Below are 18825 nucleotides of genomic sequence, written 5' to 3'. Positions count from 1 at the left end.
GAAGAATTATATACACACATATATATGTATACACATATGTATTTTGTATATTAGGTTTGAAAAGCACTATATGCATATATGTCTATATATTATATGAAATTATATAGTACTATATATATATATACGTGTATATATCAAATGAAAATTTATATATATAAAATCAAATGATGACTAAATGAAATATATACACATTTGTATCATATATAAATATCATTTGATATATATAAATATAATCTCATTTTCTCTTCATTTGATTTTATATATATAAAGTCTCATTTGATATATATGTATATATGCATATATGTATAAGATCATGCTTAAATGCTTAAAATGCTATACAAATGCTAGCTACTATTATTGCTTCTCCCAGATAACTTGTAAGGGCAGGGACTGTTGTACTTTTGTCTTTGTATCTCTGCTACCTACTGTAGTGTCTGGTAGATAGTAGGTAAATGCTGATTGATTGAAATGAATGAATGAATGAATGAATGAAAAGCTTGAATTTCAAAGGAACGATTAAGTGATTTGACCAAGGCTGTACCTGGTACAAAATAACCTGCTGTATCTGTATCCAAAATCTTCAAAATTTTAAATAAAACCTAGCTATCTAAAGTGAGAATATTTTACATGGACATCATCACCTAGCAAGACAAGTCTGGTGACCATTATGCATTTCCATTGGCTCATACCACCAAAATCCTAAAAACCAGTAATTTATTTAGACTTCCCAGATGAGGAAACTCACTTTATCATTTCAGTTTGGGGCCTTCTTTGCAACTTTTAGTCATTGAAAGCTGCCTGGGCACTGAGAGGTTAAGTGATTTGCCCAGAATGACAGAGCCAGTATTTGTCAAAAGCAGGATCTTGAACCCAGATCTTCCTGGCTTTAAGGTCAACTCTGTCAACTACCCCTTGACACCTCTCACCTATACCAGTGAAATCAGAGGTCTGATCCATGTTCCTCTTCCTATGTAGACAGAGAATTTTGTCTTTGGCTTTGATCTTTATGTATCCCATTCAAATTGAAGTATACCTAAGTTACAGAGGGGCAAAATTTACTTTTGAAGCCTAACCGTAAAACTTTGGCATTTAATGCAGTGTTACATAATGCTGCTTGAATACAAGAAGGATATTGAAGGTCATATTTTATTGGAAAGGGGCGTGAAGGTGTCACCGGAAGAAAAAGGGTGTGGAGAGACTATATGTAGCACACCATATCCTGACTATAGTGAGAACATGGGGAAAAGATAGGAAGAAAGTACATTTAAGTTAATAAGGTGGGAGAGACAGTTAAGGAGTTCAGGGCGGTGGTCTGAAAGGCAATGCTGGAAGGGATCAGATTTCAGAGTTGCAGCACTGATTGCAATGAGTCACTAAAGAGCCAGAGACCCTGAGAGCTGCCTTTGTTTCATTCTCCTCCCGATGCAGACCGAGAGACAGCGTATTTCAACTTGTTGCGACTTTTTTCCTCTCTCCCTTGCCTAAGTGCAAGCTCATGCAACCAGAGTTTGTTCACTTGGGCTCTTTCAGCAAACTTTTCAAAAATGCTTGCAAGGTACGAGTTCTATTTTTATTCTTTCTCCTGAAGCAGCTTGTCACATACTTTCCATCTTAACCTATTCCTTTTCCTTGACAAACTCTTCCAGGCAGAAATGGGGGTCCTGGGGTTTGTTTGTCCTGCTCTGGCAAGCACTGATTTCTGCTGGCATCCTCGCTCAGAACACGGAAGGTAAGAAATCTTACCCCTTCCACACCCTGACCCTAATAATTTTCAGATAAAATCAGGGGAAATAAATGATGTCCCAAACAGCAGGATGGTGATTGTAGAAAATCTAACGGTACTTGTTAACAGTTGTTCCTTAAGGAATTTGGTAAAAGTTACAGGCTGCAAATGCTCTTCATTCCTGAACATAAATGGAGAAGGAGAAAGTGATCTTTCTGCATAAGAGAGCTTGTTATGAAATTATTCACTGGCAGATCGCAGTGTAACATAGAAGTGTACTACCAGTTCATGAAGTACATTGAGGCTTACAAAATACATTGATGAAGAGACGCAAACAGGAGGGGAAAAGCTATAATAAGGACTGGTGAAGATGGATGCTTGGAATATTGCAGTAGAGTTGGGTGGGGTATATATACATATGCCCAGCTCCAAATTGATGCTCCAAATGAGTATGACTATTGAATGCCATTAGATGATCTCAGCGGGTAAAATGGAAAGAATTAAAATGAAAATAAATTTGTGGAGAAAAAATTTCCCTTTCCACATGTGAAGTAGTTTCCTTTTTATAATGTCCACAGTGTAGGCTTTGCTTTTTGGGGTGTGCCTTACCAATGCGCACATCTCTAAAAGGCAATGTGTTTTAATTCAAGGGGGAATAATTCTGGTGGTCTATTCTGTGGATAATTGTTAAGAAACCGTCCTAATAGTTAACTGTGTCCCGAAGTGGACTCGGCTGCCTCTGGAGGGAGGTTCCTGTCACTGGAGGTTTTCTGGCTAAGGCAAGAGGACCACCTGTTAGAGATGTGGTAGACAGATTTCACAGCTCAAGCAGAAGTTGGACAAGATTACCTCTGAGGGAGGATCTCTCCAACTCTTGAGCTTTGGGGAATTTTTGCTGATGAGTAGGTCAAATAATACTGTTTCTCAGAGGAGTTCGAACAGGTTTCTACAATATACACTCATTTTAGAATATCCTAAAGTAATTCTCTCTCTCTAGAGTAGGCAACAATCTCAGTGGGAACTGGTGGGTTTTGAGACTGGAGGGTATCATCAGCTGCTCTTACAATGGAATAAGTGTATTTGGGGTCTCCAGCAGGCCAGGAAAGGTAAGGGATGATAACTATAGTATTTGGAAAGAGGGGGTATAAGAGAACAACAACTCTCCTGGAAGAAGCTCCCAAAGTGGTAATGGGGAAGAGGGGATTCTTGTGTATGACCCTACTATAAAGCAGATATTTGTAATGACAGCCCATTCCATTTTGGGTAGCTCAAGGACAGTTTCCCTAATGACCTGTTTGTGAATAGAATGTGAAATTATTCTATCCTGAGGACAGAATGGTACAGTGAAAAGTACCTGGGTTCAGATTCCACCTCTTGACACTGTGTGATCCTGGGTAAATAGCAAAAATTCCCTTTTTTTCTTCCTTTTAAAAATAAGACCAAAAAAATCCAGGCACTTAGAATTTTTGCAAAAAAAAAGTTTCATGTAATTTAGCAAGCCCATGAATCTATTCCCCCAGTTCAAGACACATTCATTCATTTATCCATTCGACATTTACTTTTCTTAGCTCAATGCTAGATGCTTTAGGTGACTCAGAGTTGTATAAGACATGACACCTACCGACCAGGGATAGAGATGGGACCTATGATTTTGTTGATAAGCGGAATTCCCAAGTGAGGAAACTCCCTCTGCTAGGTGGGTAAGCACCTTTTCTGGAACTCAAGAATGTTGGGGGGTTGTCTGTGGGTCTGAGAGGTTAAGAGTTTTGCCTGGGATCTCTCAGTTGTTAAGGGTTAAAATCTGAGTCATCCTGATTCTGAGGTCAGCTCTCTTTCTACTATGCCATGTGGCTTCTCTCCAGGAAATAAAACCTGTATAAGAACTATAACATCAGGCTTGCTAAATTACATTACATTTTTTATAAAAACTCTAAATGCTTGGATTTTTCACCCTTTTCTCAAAATGTTTCAGGCCTGATACCTTTTTCTTACATTTTGTTGTTCAGTCGTATCTGACTCTTTATCGTGTTTTCTTAGCAAAGATACTGGAGTGATTTGCCATTTCCTTCTCCAGTTCATTTTACAGGTGAGAAAATTAAGGCAAATAGGGTTAAGTGACTTGCCCAGGGTCACACAGCTAGTAAGTGTCTGAAGTCAGACTTGACTTGGCCCAGTGCTCTATCCACTGCACCACCCAGTTGTACCTTTTCTTATATAGGGTCTTCATAATATCCTTATCTTCTTAAACTTGGAAACTTCTAACTTTTAAGGATTTCATATCTCCAGAAACCATCTCAGTTCTGTCCTTCCCTCACACAGGCTGGAGGTACTGTTAACATTTTGCTTTCTTAATCACTGACCATTGCCACTTCCACATCCATGCTCTGTTACCACTATCTAGCAACTGATGTCCTCTGAAGTTGTCATACCTTAACACCCTTGAATTCCTTCTAAGATATTGGCCCCTAGCTTGGAATCTTTCTTTCTACCTCTTCCCCTGAAATCACATGTGAAGATTTCAATATCTCCATTAGTGATCTTTCTAGGAAAGTGATCCTCACAGTTTTTGATGGCCTATGATTTCTAACTCCATTCTATTTCAGCTACCCACCAGGATGGTCATACTTTAGCTCTTTCCATCACTCAAAAATATTTCATCTCCAAGACCTGAAATTTCTCTAACTACAGTTTCTTGTCTCTTCACCTCTTCTGTACCTTACATCTTCTATACTAGTTCTTTATTCTTATTGTGACCTTCCTTCGGTATCATTTGATGAGACTAAAGGACTTTCATAGACAAATTGTAAAAGACAGTGTTAAAGACAATGGGCTTTTTATCTTTTAGAGAAGGTCCAAAAAAGGAATTCACATCGCTTAAACATAGACACCTAAGGGAGTGAGAGGAAGGAACAACAAAGCAGGGACACTAGGGTCCCAGCAAGCCCCTGATTCTCAAGCCAGGACTGACATTTCTAACCCCTGGCAGATGGCCAATCTCCCTTACATAGAGGGCCCATGCTCACACTCCAAAGTGGTGTTGGGAAGGCCTCAGTCCTCAATATCTTGCTTTCTTCTCAGCCAATCTTCACTCTGAGCAGTCTTTTCAGTAATGTCATCTCTTCCATGCTTAAATCCTTTCTCCTCTTGACATTTGAATATGTCTGACAAATACTCAAAATGTTCTCTTCTTTCCTTAAGCCTCTAACTCTATTCTCTCTGCCTTTTCCTGTCAGACCACCTTACCTCTTACTTTTCTAAGAAAAGTCATGCCCTCCCATATGAGCTCTTTAACTTCCTACAAACCTTCTGCTATCTTCATCCATCCTCCTTTACTATAGTCTCAGAGGAAGAGGTGACCTACATTCTTTCCAAGGCTAGCTCTTCTGTCTGTACTCTCAGTCCCATTTCCCTCCATAAGTATTCTCTCTCTCTCTCTCTCTCTCTCTCTCTCTCTCTCTCTCTCTCTCTCTCTCTCTCTCTCTCTCTCTCTCTCTCTCTCTCTCTCTCTCTCCGTGTCTCTTTCTCTGTCTGTCTTTCTTTCTCTTTCTCTGTCTCTCTCTCTCCTTTCTTTTTCCTCCCTCCTTCCCTTTTGTCCCTCCTTCCTTTAATTCAGACTACAAACATGCCTGGATTTTCCCAGTTCTAAAAAAATCATCCATTAACCCCACTGCTTCCTAAAGCTGTTGTCCATTTTCTCTTCTCCTGCCAAACTTCTAGAAGAAACAGTCCAAACTTGCTTGACTCTATTACCTTATTCCTCTACCTGTTGCAATTTGACTTCTTTCCCAACCACTCTAATAAAACATAGCTTTCTTCAAAGACAATAATGTCCTCCTTATTGCTAAACCCAAATGCCTGGGGTATTTTTATGCCTATGGGTAGAATAGTAGAAATAGAAGTAGTAAATTCAGCAGAAAGAACAGTTAGCTTTAAACCCTAGTTCCACCACTTAACTCGGGCAAGTTATTTAACATCCCCAACTTTTTTTTTCCTTGGGCTCAAATAAAAGAATGTGTGCAAAGTATCTTTAAATCATTAAGTAGTATTCAGATGTGAGCCATTATTGCCATATTCCTCTTTCTTGATGTCTGTGTAGTATTTGACTTTACTGAGGACCTTATGCTTCTTAACAGTCTCTCTTCTCTTTGCTTACATGATGCTACTCACATGATTCTCCACCTTCCTCTGATCACTGCTTCTGTTGTCTTTGCTGGTTCCTCATTCTTATCCTTCTCCTAAAACATGGACCTCTTTTCTCCTCCACTCCTTTTCCACTCCTCCTTTCCCCTCCTATCCTTTAATTTTTTTCTCTTTTCCTTTCCCCTTTTCCTTCCTCTCCTTCATTTTCTCTCCTCTCCCCATCTAGATTTTCTCCCTTGGTTATCTCATCCATTCCCAAGAAGTCAATTATCACCTCTGCAGATTATTTGCAAACCTATATCTCTACCTATCTTTTCTCTGAGGTACAATCCATTAGTTCTTACTGCTTGCTAATTATTTTCTCCTGTATTTCAAGGCTGGGTGGCACACAAACCTGATATTCCATAACTGAACTTCTTGCCTTCTCCTCAAAACCTGATCTACCTTAACATCCCTGTTTCTGTTGATGGGTGCTCCAAGCCCTCAGTCATCTTTGACCCCTCTGTCTCTCTATCTGTGTATCTCTATCCCCCCACACACACACCATGTCCAATCTGTTACCACATCTCACCAATTCAGCCTTACCAATAAGTCGCAATTTGATCTCCATCTTTCCACTCCTATTGCAACCATCCTTAGTTCAGGCCCTCATCTTTTCTTGATGACACCATTGCTGTAGTCTCCTATCTGATTATCCAGCTTCTGGGTTTAACCCTTCTCTAGTCCATCCTTCATGTCATTTTCTAGGCAACATAGTTCAGTGGACCTAAATTAGACTCCTGGATCTACTACTTACAACTGTGTGATCTTGGGCAAATCAGTTAGTGTTTCTGGGGCTTACTTTCCTCAGCTATGAAATAAATGGGTTAGACTAAATGACCTCTGAGGTCCCTTCCAGCTTGAAGACTATGATCCTATCAATAGACCAATAGATCAATAGATCTATCAATAGAATATATTGCTCTCCCCTTAAAATTCAGTGACTCCTTGTTCCCTAATGAATATATTATAGACTACTGAAGCTGGCATTTGAGGCTCTTCACGATCTTTTTTCATCCTTTTCTAACCTACGTTGCACCCACTCCATACTCCTTTCCACACCTTATTCTTTCCCTACTCTCTCCTGTCTCCTTGCTTCTATTCTCAATAACCAAAACCAACTTTCCTTGCTTTCTTTTGAAGTCTTTCCTGTTGTTCAATGCCCAATTCAAGTGGTACATTCTTTTTTGAAGCCATCCCCAACTATCCTATGTGAAAGTGGGTTTTCCATCATCTAATTTCTGATAGCACTTTGTCTGGACAGCTCCTTTGCCCTTATCTCTCTTTCTGTATCTTAATGTACTAATATCATCACTCCCTCCCACCATTAAATTGTAAGTTTCTTGAGATCAGGTTCAGTGTCATATCTTTTATCTTCTTTAAGACATAGCTCAAGAACTGTCTTCAGAATGAAGCTTTTCCTGATCCCTTAACTAGTAGTGCCCTCCCTCCCAAACTACCTTGCAATCAACTTCTTTGAGTTTTTTTGTATTTATTCACTTCATGTTTATTATATATGTGTATATATATATATGTATATATATATATATATACATATATATATGCTCCATTTTGTGATTTTATGATGTAAGCTCCTTGTGAGTGTGATATTGTTTTGTTCTTTGAACTCGTCTTCCCAAAGCCTAGTACACGGCACATAGTAGATATTTAATAAATGCATTTTGATTAATTGATTAATTTTATTCCCAGTGCTTAACATAATACTTTTTGAATAGTAGATGCTTGGGAAATATTTGTTCAAGTTGGAAAATAGAAAACATCTGGCTGTTTCTAGTAATGAACAGGGAATATTGTAATAGTCAACATGAATGTCAAGCCTATTTTCCATAGGACATAGTAGAATTTTGTATATGACAATAGTTTTATATTTGCCACGGAATCTGAAAAAAAATTGTTGTACATATCATGGAGTTCTCTTAAAATGTAAATGTTTGCATTTAGATACTAGAGATTCAGAGATAAGTTTGTGACCTAAAGGTTAAAAGTTCAAAAGAAATTTGTGAGGAACCCCTACGGAAGCCTTAAGTCCATCAAAATGACACCTTTGCCTTCCTTCCAGGCTGAGGATGATCCATGCTTTTGTACTATAAGCCCATATTATATAAAATTTTCTGACATTTGTAATATTAGCGGATGAGTTGCCTCAGAGTTCTACTTTGGGATCTTCTGACTTGTGTAACTCTGTCAAGGGGCATCCAGACAGCTAGGGTCCAGGTCATTTTGGGAGAGTTCTCAGTTTTCTCGTTCCTAGTCCTCACTCAGATAATCTTGGCAAATCATTATGTGACACCACCCCTTTTGCTCTTACCCGCCCCAATACAAGTGTACAATTCACAGAGTGAAAGACAGGTAGTTTTATTGAAATCTTGAAAAAAGAAAATAAAACAAATGCCTAACAGAACCTTTGGAGAACAAAGCCTGCCCCCTCCCCTCTTTCTCATAAGCAACTCTGTCCTCGAGGTCTTTATTGATTCTCAGTCATAGTGTTACTGTCATTACTGTTCATCTTCCAACGTGCTGCTCCCCTCAGGTGTTGTCAGATGGGGCATCCCCTGTAAGCCCTTTCTGGCTTCTCTGGCAGTCCTATGTCACTCTGACCACAAAGTGTCAAGTGCTTCTTCCCATTGTGGATGTCCATCGCTGCTTAGCAAATCTTCTTTAGTTGTTGGGTGAAGTGTTGGCCACCATGGAAGAGAAGGCCTCCGGGTTCATATTGTCTGTCAGGAGATAAAGTTCTTGGTCCATTATAGTGCAGCATTGCCTCCTTAGAACTAAGGGCCTTTGGGGGCGGAGCCAAGATGGCGGAGTGAAAGCAGTGACTTGCTTGAGCTCTCCCCCAAACCCCTCCAAATACTCATAAAAAATGGCTCTAAACAAATTCTGAAGCAGCAGAACCCACAAAAAGACAGAGGGAAACAAATTTCCATCCCAAGACAACCTGGATGATTGATCAGAAAGGTGTATTGCGCCAGGCTGGGAGCACAGCGCAGCGCAGGGTGGGTGCGCAGGCCGCAGCAAACCTGGAGCAGGCCTCAGAGGACTGAATCGCAGACAGCTGTGGAGGTTTCCAGACTCCTCAATCCACGAATGCCAAAACAACTTAGAAGGTCAGTGGGAAAGGTCTGTTTCTGTCGGTGGTCAGAGAGGAAGGCGGGGTCTCAGCTCCATTCCCCAAAAGCCTGGCGGGTGGGGGGGCGGCAGCTGCTTCCCGAGCTTCTGGCCCACAGACTGAGGGGGAAACCGGTGGCTGATCAGAGAGGGACTGCAGGGATCTCTTTGCCAGTGCTGAGGCAGGAATCTCTTGCTTTGCCCGTGTGTGGATCTGGGTCACAGTTCTGGGCAGCAGTGCTGGGGTAAGGAGGAACACTGGAGTGGTAGAGCTTGTAGTAGCTGTGGAGAGGAACCCCTCCTCACAGTTACGGGACAGAAAGCAATACTTGTGGTCACAGGCCAGGAAAGGAGTAAACACCTTGCCCCTTATCATACCACCTTGGAAGAACTGAAAATTTACAGGTCCCTACAAGTATCTCTGAAAACAGCTACACAAACCCCTGAAGCTTGGGACAGTACACTCTCCACATTGGAAGCAGACTCTTACCTTAACAAAGAGTTTAAAACTCAAGTAATTGGCTGGGATCATGAGCAAGCAGCAAAAAGAGTCAGACTATATTATCTTACTTTGGTGAAAAAGAAGATCAAAATACAACCAGAAGAAGACAACAAAGTCAAAGCTCCTACATCCAAAGCCTCCAAGAAAAATATGAATCAGTCCCAGGCCTTGGAAGAGCTCAAAAGGGATTTTGAGAAGCAAGTAAGGGAAGTAGAGGAAAAACTGGGAAGAGAAATGAGAGTGATGCAAGAAAATCATGAAAAACAAGTCAACAGCTTGCTAAAGGAGACCCAAAAAAATACTGAAGAAAATAACACCTTAAAAAATAGCCTAACCCAAATGGCAAAAGAGGTCCAAAAAGCCAATGAGGAGAAAAATGCCCTAAAAAGAAAAATTGGCCAAATGGAAAAGGAAGTCCAAAAGATTACTGAAGAAAATACTTCCTTAAAAATTAGAATAGAGCAATTGGAAGACAGTGACTTTATGAGAAATCAAGACACTGTAAAACAAATCCAAAAGAATGAAAAATTAGAAAACAATGTGAAATATCTCATTGGAAAAACAACTGACCTGGAAAATAGATCCAGGAGAGAGAATTTAAAAATTATTGGACTATCTGAAAGCCATGATCAAAAAAAGAGCCTAGACATCATCTTTCAAGAAATTATCAAGGAAAACTGCCCTGATATTTAGAACCAGAGGGCAAAATAGAAATTGAAAGAATCCACAGATCTCCTCCTGAAAGAGATCCCCAAAGGAAAACTCCTAGGAATATTGTAGCCAAATTCCAGAGTTCCCAGGTCAAGGAGAAAATATTACAAGCTGCCAGAAGGAAACAATTCAAGTACTGTGGAAACACAATCAGGATAACACAAGATTTAGCAGCTTCTACATTAAAGGACTGCAGGGCATGGAATATAATATTCCGAGGGCAAAGGAGATAGGATTACAACCAAGAATCACCTACCCAGCAAAACTGAGTATAATCCTTCAGGGGAAACAATGGTCATTCAGTGAAATAGAGGACTTTCAATCATTCCTGATGAAAAGACCAGAGCTAAACAGAAAATTTGACTTTCAAATACAGGACTCCAGTGGAACATGAAGAGGTAAACAGGAAAGAGAAATCATAAGAGACTTATTAAGATTGAACTGTTTACATTCCTGCATGGAAAGATGATATTTGTAACTCATGAGAACTTTGTCAGTATTAGGGTAGTTGAAGGAAAAAAATTGTATATGTATATATAGATAGATAGAGGGCACAGGGTGAGTTGAAGATTAAGGGGTCATATCTGGAGAATAAAATTAAGGAATGAGAGAGGATGATACTCGGAGAAGAAAGGGAGAGGTAGAATGGGGTAAATTATCTCACAAAAAAAAAAGAAAGAAAAGTCTCTCACAGTGGAGGGGAAACAGGGGAAGGTGAGAGGGAATGAGGGAATCTTATTCTCATAGGATTTGGCTTAAGGAGAGAATAACATACACATTCAATTGGGTATGGAAATCTGTCTTACCCTACAGGAAAATAGGGGGAGAAGGGGACAAGAGAGGGGGGTGATAGAGAGGAGGGCAGATTGGGAAAGAGGGTAATCAGAAGCAAATACTTCTGAGGAGGGACAGGGTCAAAAGAAAGAATAGAATAAATGGGAGGGCAGGATAGGATTAAGGGAAATAGAGTTAGTTTTTACAACATGTCTACTAAGGAAGTGTTTTGCATAACTGCACATGTATAACCTATATTGAGTTGCTTGCCTTTTCAATGGGGGTGGTGGGGAGGGAGGAAGGGAGAAAATTTGAAGCTCAAAGTTTTAAAAACACATGTTTTAAAAAAATGTTTTCACATGCAACTGGGAAATAAGAAATACAGGAAATGGGGTACAGAAGTCTATCCTGCTCTACAGGAAAATAGAAGGGGAAGGGGATAAGAGAAGGGAGGGGGGAGATAGAAGAGAAGGAGACAGGGGAAGGGGTATTCAGAATGCATGCCATCTTGGGGTGGGGGGAGGGGTGAGAAATTTGGAACTCAAAAACTTGTGGAAGTGAATATTGAAAACTAAAAATAAATAAATTTATATTAAAAAAAAAAGAACTAAGGGCCTTTTTTTAATGGAACTAGTGGTCTTTTGCATCACATGAGCTAACTTCTAAACTGCCAAAAGCGTGTCCAGGGAATGACTTGCCTGGGGTTATACAGCTAGTAATTGTTTGAGGGCATATTTGAACTCAGGTCTTCCTTACTTCAGACTTGTTGCTTTACAACTTCGGGAAAGTCCACGTCAAAAACTCCGCGTTCAGGTACGGTGATTCCAAAGATTGATGACTGATGATGAGATAGAATCCAAAGACTCTACCTCTGACACTTGGCAGAGAGTTCACCTCCCATTCTGAAGAGGCACTTGTTTGGGAACAAAGTGAGACATACCAACTTCTCCCTAATTATATTTTTTCAAAAAAATGATTGACACCTTTTTACTTTTATAAAACATTAATTCCCAAATATACCCCCTCCCTTTACCTCTATCCCTGTACCTGGCCTTTCCTTGTAACAAATACTTAAAAGAAAAGCCACAGTTCAGCAAAATCAACCAATAAATCAATGTAATAATAGTATCAACACCATTCCATAGCTATAATAATACATTTCTCTAAGGAAAGGAAAGAAGCCTCTTTTTTCATCTCTTCCCCAGGACAAAGATTTGTCATTATAATTGCATAGTGTTCAGTTTCATTTCATTTATATTTCTGCTTAAATTGTTGCAGTCATTGTGTGTGTACATTATTTTCCTGCTTCTGCTTACTTCACTCTTAATCAACTCATTTAAGTCTTCCCATGTTTCTCTGAAGCTAGTTATCTTTCTTAAAAAATGAAGAATCTCCCGTAGGCACTTAGAAGGGATTACTTAACTCATTCAAGGCTGTTGCTATTTACTTTATTAAGGTAGAGGAGGTGAGAAAATATGCATTCTCTAAGTCCTTTAGCATGTACTCCTTTAGGAGACTCCATGAAATTTGGGTGAAAAGGGCGATGAAGAGGGGAGAGAAAAGGTCCTAGCAGTGGCTAAAACTGTCCAGAAGTAAAATGTGATAGGAAGCCCTGAGGTTGTAAGTTGCTGAGCGAGCCATATCTTCAGCAAGTTGAGATCACCCATTTTGGCCAAATAGCTTCAAAAGACACTGCTATGACTTGGCATCCATCCCTAACACTAGTGCCTCAAATCCTGCACTCGATTCTGTCATGATTATATGGCACCCTGCATGAGTTATGATACCAAATGGTGATTGACAAATATTTGGTCTTTGTTACACAACAGAGAAGTGACTGCTTTTCTTCTCTCAAGCAAACATGATGAACTAGTTAATATTCCACATAGGAAGCCTCTCTCGGTGCAGCTTTTTCAGATGACACATACTTTTAAATTTAATTTCAGGTTTAAATGCCTTTAGTGGGTAGTTCCCTTTCGTGTTTAATTTTCCCCATGCATCAGGATATGAGCTACCAGTTTGAGAAGCAAAATTATTTTGATTCATCTGAGGTTTCTGATTGTATACTGGCATTTAATGATAATTAAACTACAGTTTTCTCTCCGTTTTGTATGGAGCTATCTAAGAATCTTAGAAGCCACAACTGAGGATTGCTTTGAACAAGTTGTATTCATTGCTTTTGTGATGGTTTTTAGCTAATTTACTTTTGCTTCTGCCACAAAAGCCCTGCTGTGATGCTTTCTTATGTTATAAAGGCAATTTAGAATTCTTTGAGACTATTCTAGTGGCCTGTGAATGCCAGTAAGTCCTACCAAACTAGAAAGACTTCGAATAGGTCTGGCAGTGACTTGTTGATAGGTTGTCTGAGGACCAGACTAGCTAAAGCGAGCAGCGTGATGTAGTGGTTGACACATCAGGGTCCTGTTGGGTCCATGTCAGGAAGAGCTAGATTCAAATCGCTTCTCTTAATTTTACTAGTCTCTTTACTTTTGAAGCTAAAATCCCTTCCTCTTTGAAAATCTGAGCTTCAGTTGCCTCATCTGTAAAATGAGGTTAATAATACCTGTACTAACTATTGTGCCTTTTAGGGTTTTTGTGAGGCTCAAAGGAGATAATGGGCAGCAAGCACTTTGCAAACTTTAAACCATTATCTAACTATATTTGGAAAGGTTCACTAACAGGTGATGATTGATTTTGGCCATAAAAACTCACGAAGGCTGTCTCCTGAGGCACAGTAATCGTTAATATTTGCCAAAGAAATCCTGAATTCTTGAAGATCTAAAGCATTTCTGTCTGGTTTATGGTCAGTTTTCAATTTTTCAGTTGTTTCAGTTGTGTCCAACTCTTTGTGATCGTATTTGGAGTTTTCTTGGCAAAGAGGCTGGAGTGGTTTGCCATTTCCTTCTCCAACTCATTTTACAGGTGAGGAAACTGAGGCAAACAGGATTAAGTGTCATGGCCGGGGTCACACAGCTAGTAAGTGTCTGAGGACAGATTTGAACTCAGGTCTTCCTTACTCCAGGCCCTCCACTCTATTGGCACTTAGCTAATTTTCAATTAGCCATAGGTTAATTATCTACTTAATGTATAATCTTCAGAAAATATTAACTCCCAGGCTGGTTTTCCTCCCAGACATTTTCTTGGCTATTTTCTCTGTCTATCAGCCAAAATACTTTTGCTCAGGGAACACAAACTGCCTAAGTAGTAGTCCAAGTCAAACATAATTAGGAAACTAAGCCCAATAAAAAAAAAATTCTGTGTTGTATTTCAATCCCATTAGAAATGACTTTGGGATATTCTATGCCGCCAGTCTAATCCACTAATGTGGGTAATGTACATCAACAGAAGCATATTTTTAATCATTATGGGAGTCTATGTTAATGTTCAAATCTATGGTAAGGTTCTACAGAGGATGGGTGGGGCACCTGATACCTGTAATCCCTGTTACTAGGGGAGGCTGGGATTACTGGACTGCTGAAGTTGGGGGGTTCTGAACCACAAGAGGCCTAAAGTTGATCAGGGATCCCCACTGAGTTTGACACCAATATGGTGGGCCCCAGCAAAGAAGGAGCCGCTAGGCTACTCAATAAGGCGGTGAACTGACCTTGTTCAGAAATGAAGCAGGTCAAAGCTTCCACACCAATCAGCAGCAGGATTGGGCCCATGAGTGGCTGCTACACTTCCAGTCTCAGCAATATATACTCAGTTTCAAAAACAAAACAAAACCAACTTGAAAAAAAAAATCTCAAGCCTAAGAGTCTTGGTCAGGTAACAGTTCCTGAGTAAGGCTATAAGGGTTCCCTTATAGCTCTTCCTGTCTCTGATTCATCAGGCGCTTGATCTATACTTTATTGAAGCCAAGGATGCAGTTTTCTTTTCTAATTTTCATATAGAGTGATATTTATTTACAATGGGGTCATCTGACCATGTCTTTCAGACTATGCAACTAAGTAAGCTCATTGCTTCAACGTAGTTGGAAGCTCCATGGGTATTTAAGTGTGCCTTATCATGCGCTCCACTGGATAACCACAAAACAAAGAGAGTGTAAGAGAGTAGTGATTTTTAGTAATAAGTGTGCTGAAGACACAAGTCCCCAAGTGAGCAGTTTCAGTTTTCTTTGATAAACATATAAATGAATTCTGGCATTAATGATAAAGGAGCCTGATGCCAGAAAGGATTTAAAGTCTGAGTTATGTGACTGAGGTTGCTGGCTCACAGGCAGAATAAAGCTCTTGGGCAATGCTGTCTCTTACATCCCAACCTGATGCTTTTGGCTTCATATTAGATGAAAAAGGATTTCTATGTTCATTTCGGTCATTGCAAATTCATTTAAATGACTAGTAATGCAATGTCTATGTATGACCTCCCCTCAAAATATCATGTAGCTACTTGTTTTGCAACATTCCAATGTACTTAGCATCTAAGGTTAGTTACTATTAGTTGTGTTTGTATTTTGTTCCCCCACTGAGTTTAACCTCCCCCCAGTATGAACAGGAACAGCATATTATCTTTTTTTTTTTCTGGTCTGGATCCTGATTTTTAAGAACGTACTATAGGAAATTCGTTGCTGAGCAAAATGCCTCTACTTATTACACATCTGCAACTATTCATAAACTTATAGTATTTAGAGAGTTGCATAGAGTATTTAGAGGTTATATGACTTCTCCAGGGACACATAGACAGAATGTATTTGAGGCAAGACTTGAATCCAGTTTGTTCTCACTCTAAGGTGAGCTCTCTATCTATTACTTCATGCTTCCTTTAATATAATATCTAGTCTTTGAATTTCTACCAGTGTAGAAGTATTGGATGGGTGTACAGTGTTCTGTAGGTACTTAATAAATGTTTGTTGAATGAATAAGTATATTTGGGAAGGAGAATTGCATATACATAAAGAACATAAGAATACCAGAATTTGGGGTTGGAAGGGATGTGAAAGGTCACCTAGTCCTAACTCTCCATCCAATTTATGAATCTCTTTACAAATAGCATTCCAGGAACCCAGAATCACAGAATTGGAAGGAATCTCAGAGGATGTCTAAACTTGACCAGAGATTTCCTCAACATTCCTGACAAGTGGTTACCCAAACTTTAGTCAGAAACTTCCAAAGAGGGGAGAGCCTACTACCTTCTGAGGCAGCCCCTCCTACTTTAGGATAGTTCTTATTGTTAGGAAGGGTTCTGCCCCAACACACACACACACCCCGATCGAGTGGTCATTATTTGTTACTAAATAATACCAGATAGTACTAAGGAATATTTTTATATTTACATAGAATTCCATGATTTCCCTAACAGACTCGATGATTTGTACCATTGGGAAGTCTTCACAATCCATGCCTTATATAAGGAACATGTTTAGAAATAGTTGAAAAAAAGCAAATACATACACACATTGGCCTTTGTTTGGTATAGTGAATAGAATCTTAGACTTGGAATTAAGATGACCACTGTTTGAATCTTACCTCAGACACTTACTGGCTATATGTTGCTGGATAAGTCACCTAACAAGCTCTAAGTCCCAGTTTCCTTATCTATAAAAATGGGAATGATAATAGTATCTACCTCATGGGGTTGTTGTAATGATCAAATAAGAGAATATGTATTTAAAGCATTTTACAAACCTTAAAGTGCTATATAAATTCATCTGTTATTATACAGAATAAGAGACATAAGAGTTTTGTTTTCCAAGCCCCTCATAAATGAGGTATAATATATCAGCCTCATAATATCATTGGTCCTCTTCAAGAATGAAGGACAAACAGGAATAACAATCAGTTTACTTCGATGGAAAAGGCATAAGTGTCTTTCACTGTGAAATGTAGGATCAGTACCTAACTGAATCCAAGATTTTATCATGTGGATAATGTATATTTACAGAATGGGTATTCTCTTCACCCATGCAGGTTGTAACTCCTCTACTGCTTCAAGGTGGAATTCATGTTTATGTTTTCCAACGAATTCTCCACAGAGGGTCCAATTCCTAAACTAGAGCCTGTATGCTTGTTCTTTTAGTAACATACACACACATATTATGTGTATATATGTGTGTGTGTATATATATATATATATATATATATATATATATATATATATGTATGTATGTATATGCATATATGTCAGCTTGGTGGCTCAATGGAGAGAGCACTGAGCCTGCAGCTAGGAAGACATGAATTCAAATCTGGCCTCAGACACTTCCTAGATGTGCAACCCTGGGTAGGTACTTAACTACTCTTTGCATTGATTTTCTCAGCTGTAAAATGGGGATAATAATAGTACCTAAATACCTAGGTTGTTGTGAGGATCAAATGAGGTAATATCTATAAGGCGCTCATAAAACACTTAAAGGACGTAGTATGCTAGTACATAGTAGGTATTTAATAAATGCTTGTCCCCTTTTCTTCTTCTCCTCTACACATGTCCGTCTACCACCCCATTCTTACTGCATGGCCTCCCAGCCCTTTTGTAATTACACATGGCTTCGATGATGTCTTTGATACTATTTGTCTTGTCCAGGTCCTTGGTAACATGAACCTGCTTATGCCCCATTCTTCAGACTTATATTAACCATTAGGTTATTCATAATTCACTGTTCCTTGATTTGTAGCCAACTGGCATCATAAGAAGAATATTAATGTTTAAGAGAAGGGCTTTTGGGGCAGCAGCTGGAGATCAGTAAAAGCACAGGGCATACCCCCCAGAGCAATCCAACCCACCACGTACTTATTAAGCTCTTATTCTGTGCAAGGGGCAGGAGATACAATGGCAAAAGGAAAACCAGTGTGCTCTTAGGTAGCTTACAACCAATCTACTGAGGAGATACTATGAAAGTTTGAAGGAAAGGCAGAAAGTACTGGCAACTGAGGAGACTGGGAAAGACTTCTATGTGAGGTGTCACCTCAGCTAATCCTTGAAGGAATCAAGGAATTTTATGAGGCCTAAATGTGGAGGGAGTGCATTTTAAGAATGGGTAAAAGAAGCAAATAGGTAAGACGTGGAATGCTGATTTCAGAAGATAGCAAGTATAAAACAGGCTAGATTTAAACATAGAATATAGGAGAGGAAGAAATGGGAAATAAACTTATAATCTGCAATAAGCATTTTTATCCACTTTATTTTTATAGTGTGTGGTGAGACTGATCCCTTCCCCATTACTGTGGAAATCCACAGTACTGGTCCACTGAGGAGGATTTGTTATATTCCAGGACATTGTGCAATTAACACAATGAAATCTGTGAAGGATTCAGATGATATTACATAAAGCAGTTGAGAATATGATCTAGTGACTCTGACAGATGTCATCCTGGAAAAATAGATTTTGGAGTCATCTGTATAGAGATGATAATTGAAGACATAGAAGTAGAAGACATCATTGAGGCAGAAAGCATAGAAAGAAAAAGAAGCTGAGGATTGAGCTTCTGCCCTCTACAAGGGATGCCTATAGATAGAAAATTGTGGGCTGAACAATGTAGGAAATTGAGAAAGAGTTGTCAAATGGAGGGGCAAAAGTGATGGTGTGGCCAAGGCAAGAGAAAGTTTTGAGGTCCATACAGTCAAACGCTGCAGAAGAAGGTGGGAACAGAGAAGTCATTTATCTGGTAATCAGGAAGCTATTATCGACCTTTGAGAAGTCAAAATGTGACACACAAAAATGAAGAGAACATACTAGAATGGATTGACTATACTCCCTTCTATTGTTGTAACTCTGAGTTACAGAGTTGTACAACCCTGTTGTAAGACTGCATTAGCTGTTTTGGCTGCCACATTATACTTCTAGCTCATATTGAGCCTTCAGTCCATTGGAACC

The 18825-nt window shown here is 39.3% G+C and overlaps 1 protein-coding gene across 2 annotated transcripts in view; it reads left to right on the top strand.

Annotated features, from left to right (window-relative positions):
* Window positions 1-1220: 1220 nt before the first annotated feature.
* Window positions 1221-18825, top strand: part of COL15A1 (collagen type XV alpha 1 chain) — a 205409-nt gene continuing 187804 nt past the window's right edge. For both annotated transcript variants that reach the window (XM_078152661.1, XM_020995603.2), the window contains exons 1-2: window positions 1221-1555; window positions 1647-1729. In XM_078152661.1, coding sequence (XP_078008787.1) covers window positions 1545-1555; window positions 1647-1729 — 94 coding nt within the window. In that variant the 5' untranslated portion in view covers window positions 1221-1544. The remainder of the gene's footprint in view (window positions 1556-1646; window positions 1730-18825) is intronic.

Source organism: Phascolarctos cinereus, unplaced genomic scaffold (assembly GCF_003287225.1).
Source record: "Phascolarctos cinereus isolate Bilbo 61053 unplaced genomic scaffold, phaCin_HiC Scaffold_4;HRSCAF=312, whole genome shotgun sequence".
Taxonomy (NCBI): Eukaryota; Metazoa; Chordata; class Mammalia; order Diprotodontia; family Phascolarctidae; genus Phascolarctos; species Phascolarctos cinereus.
This window is presented reverse-complemented; position numbering and strand designations above follow the sequence as displayed.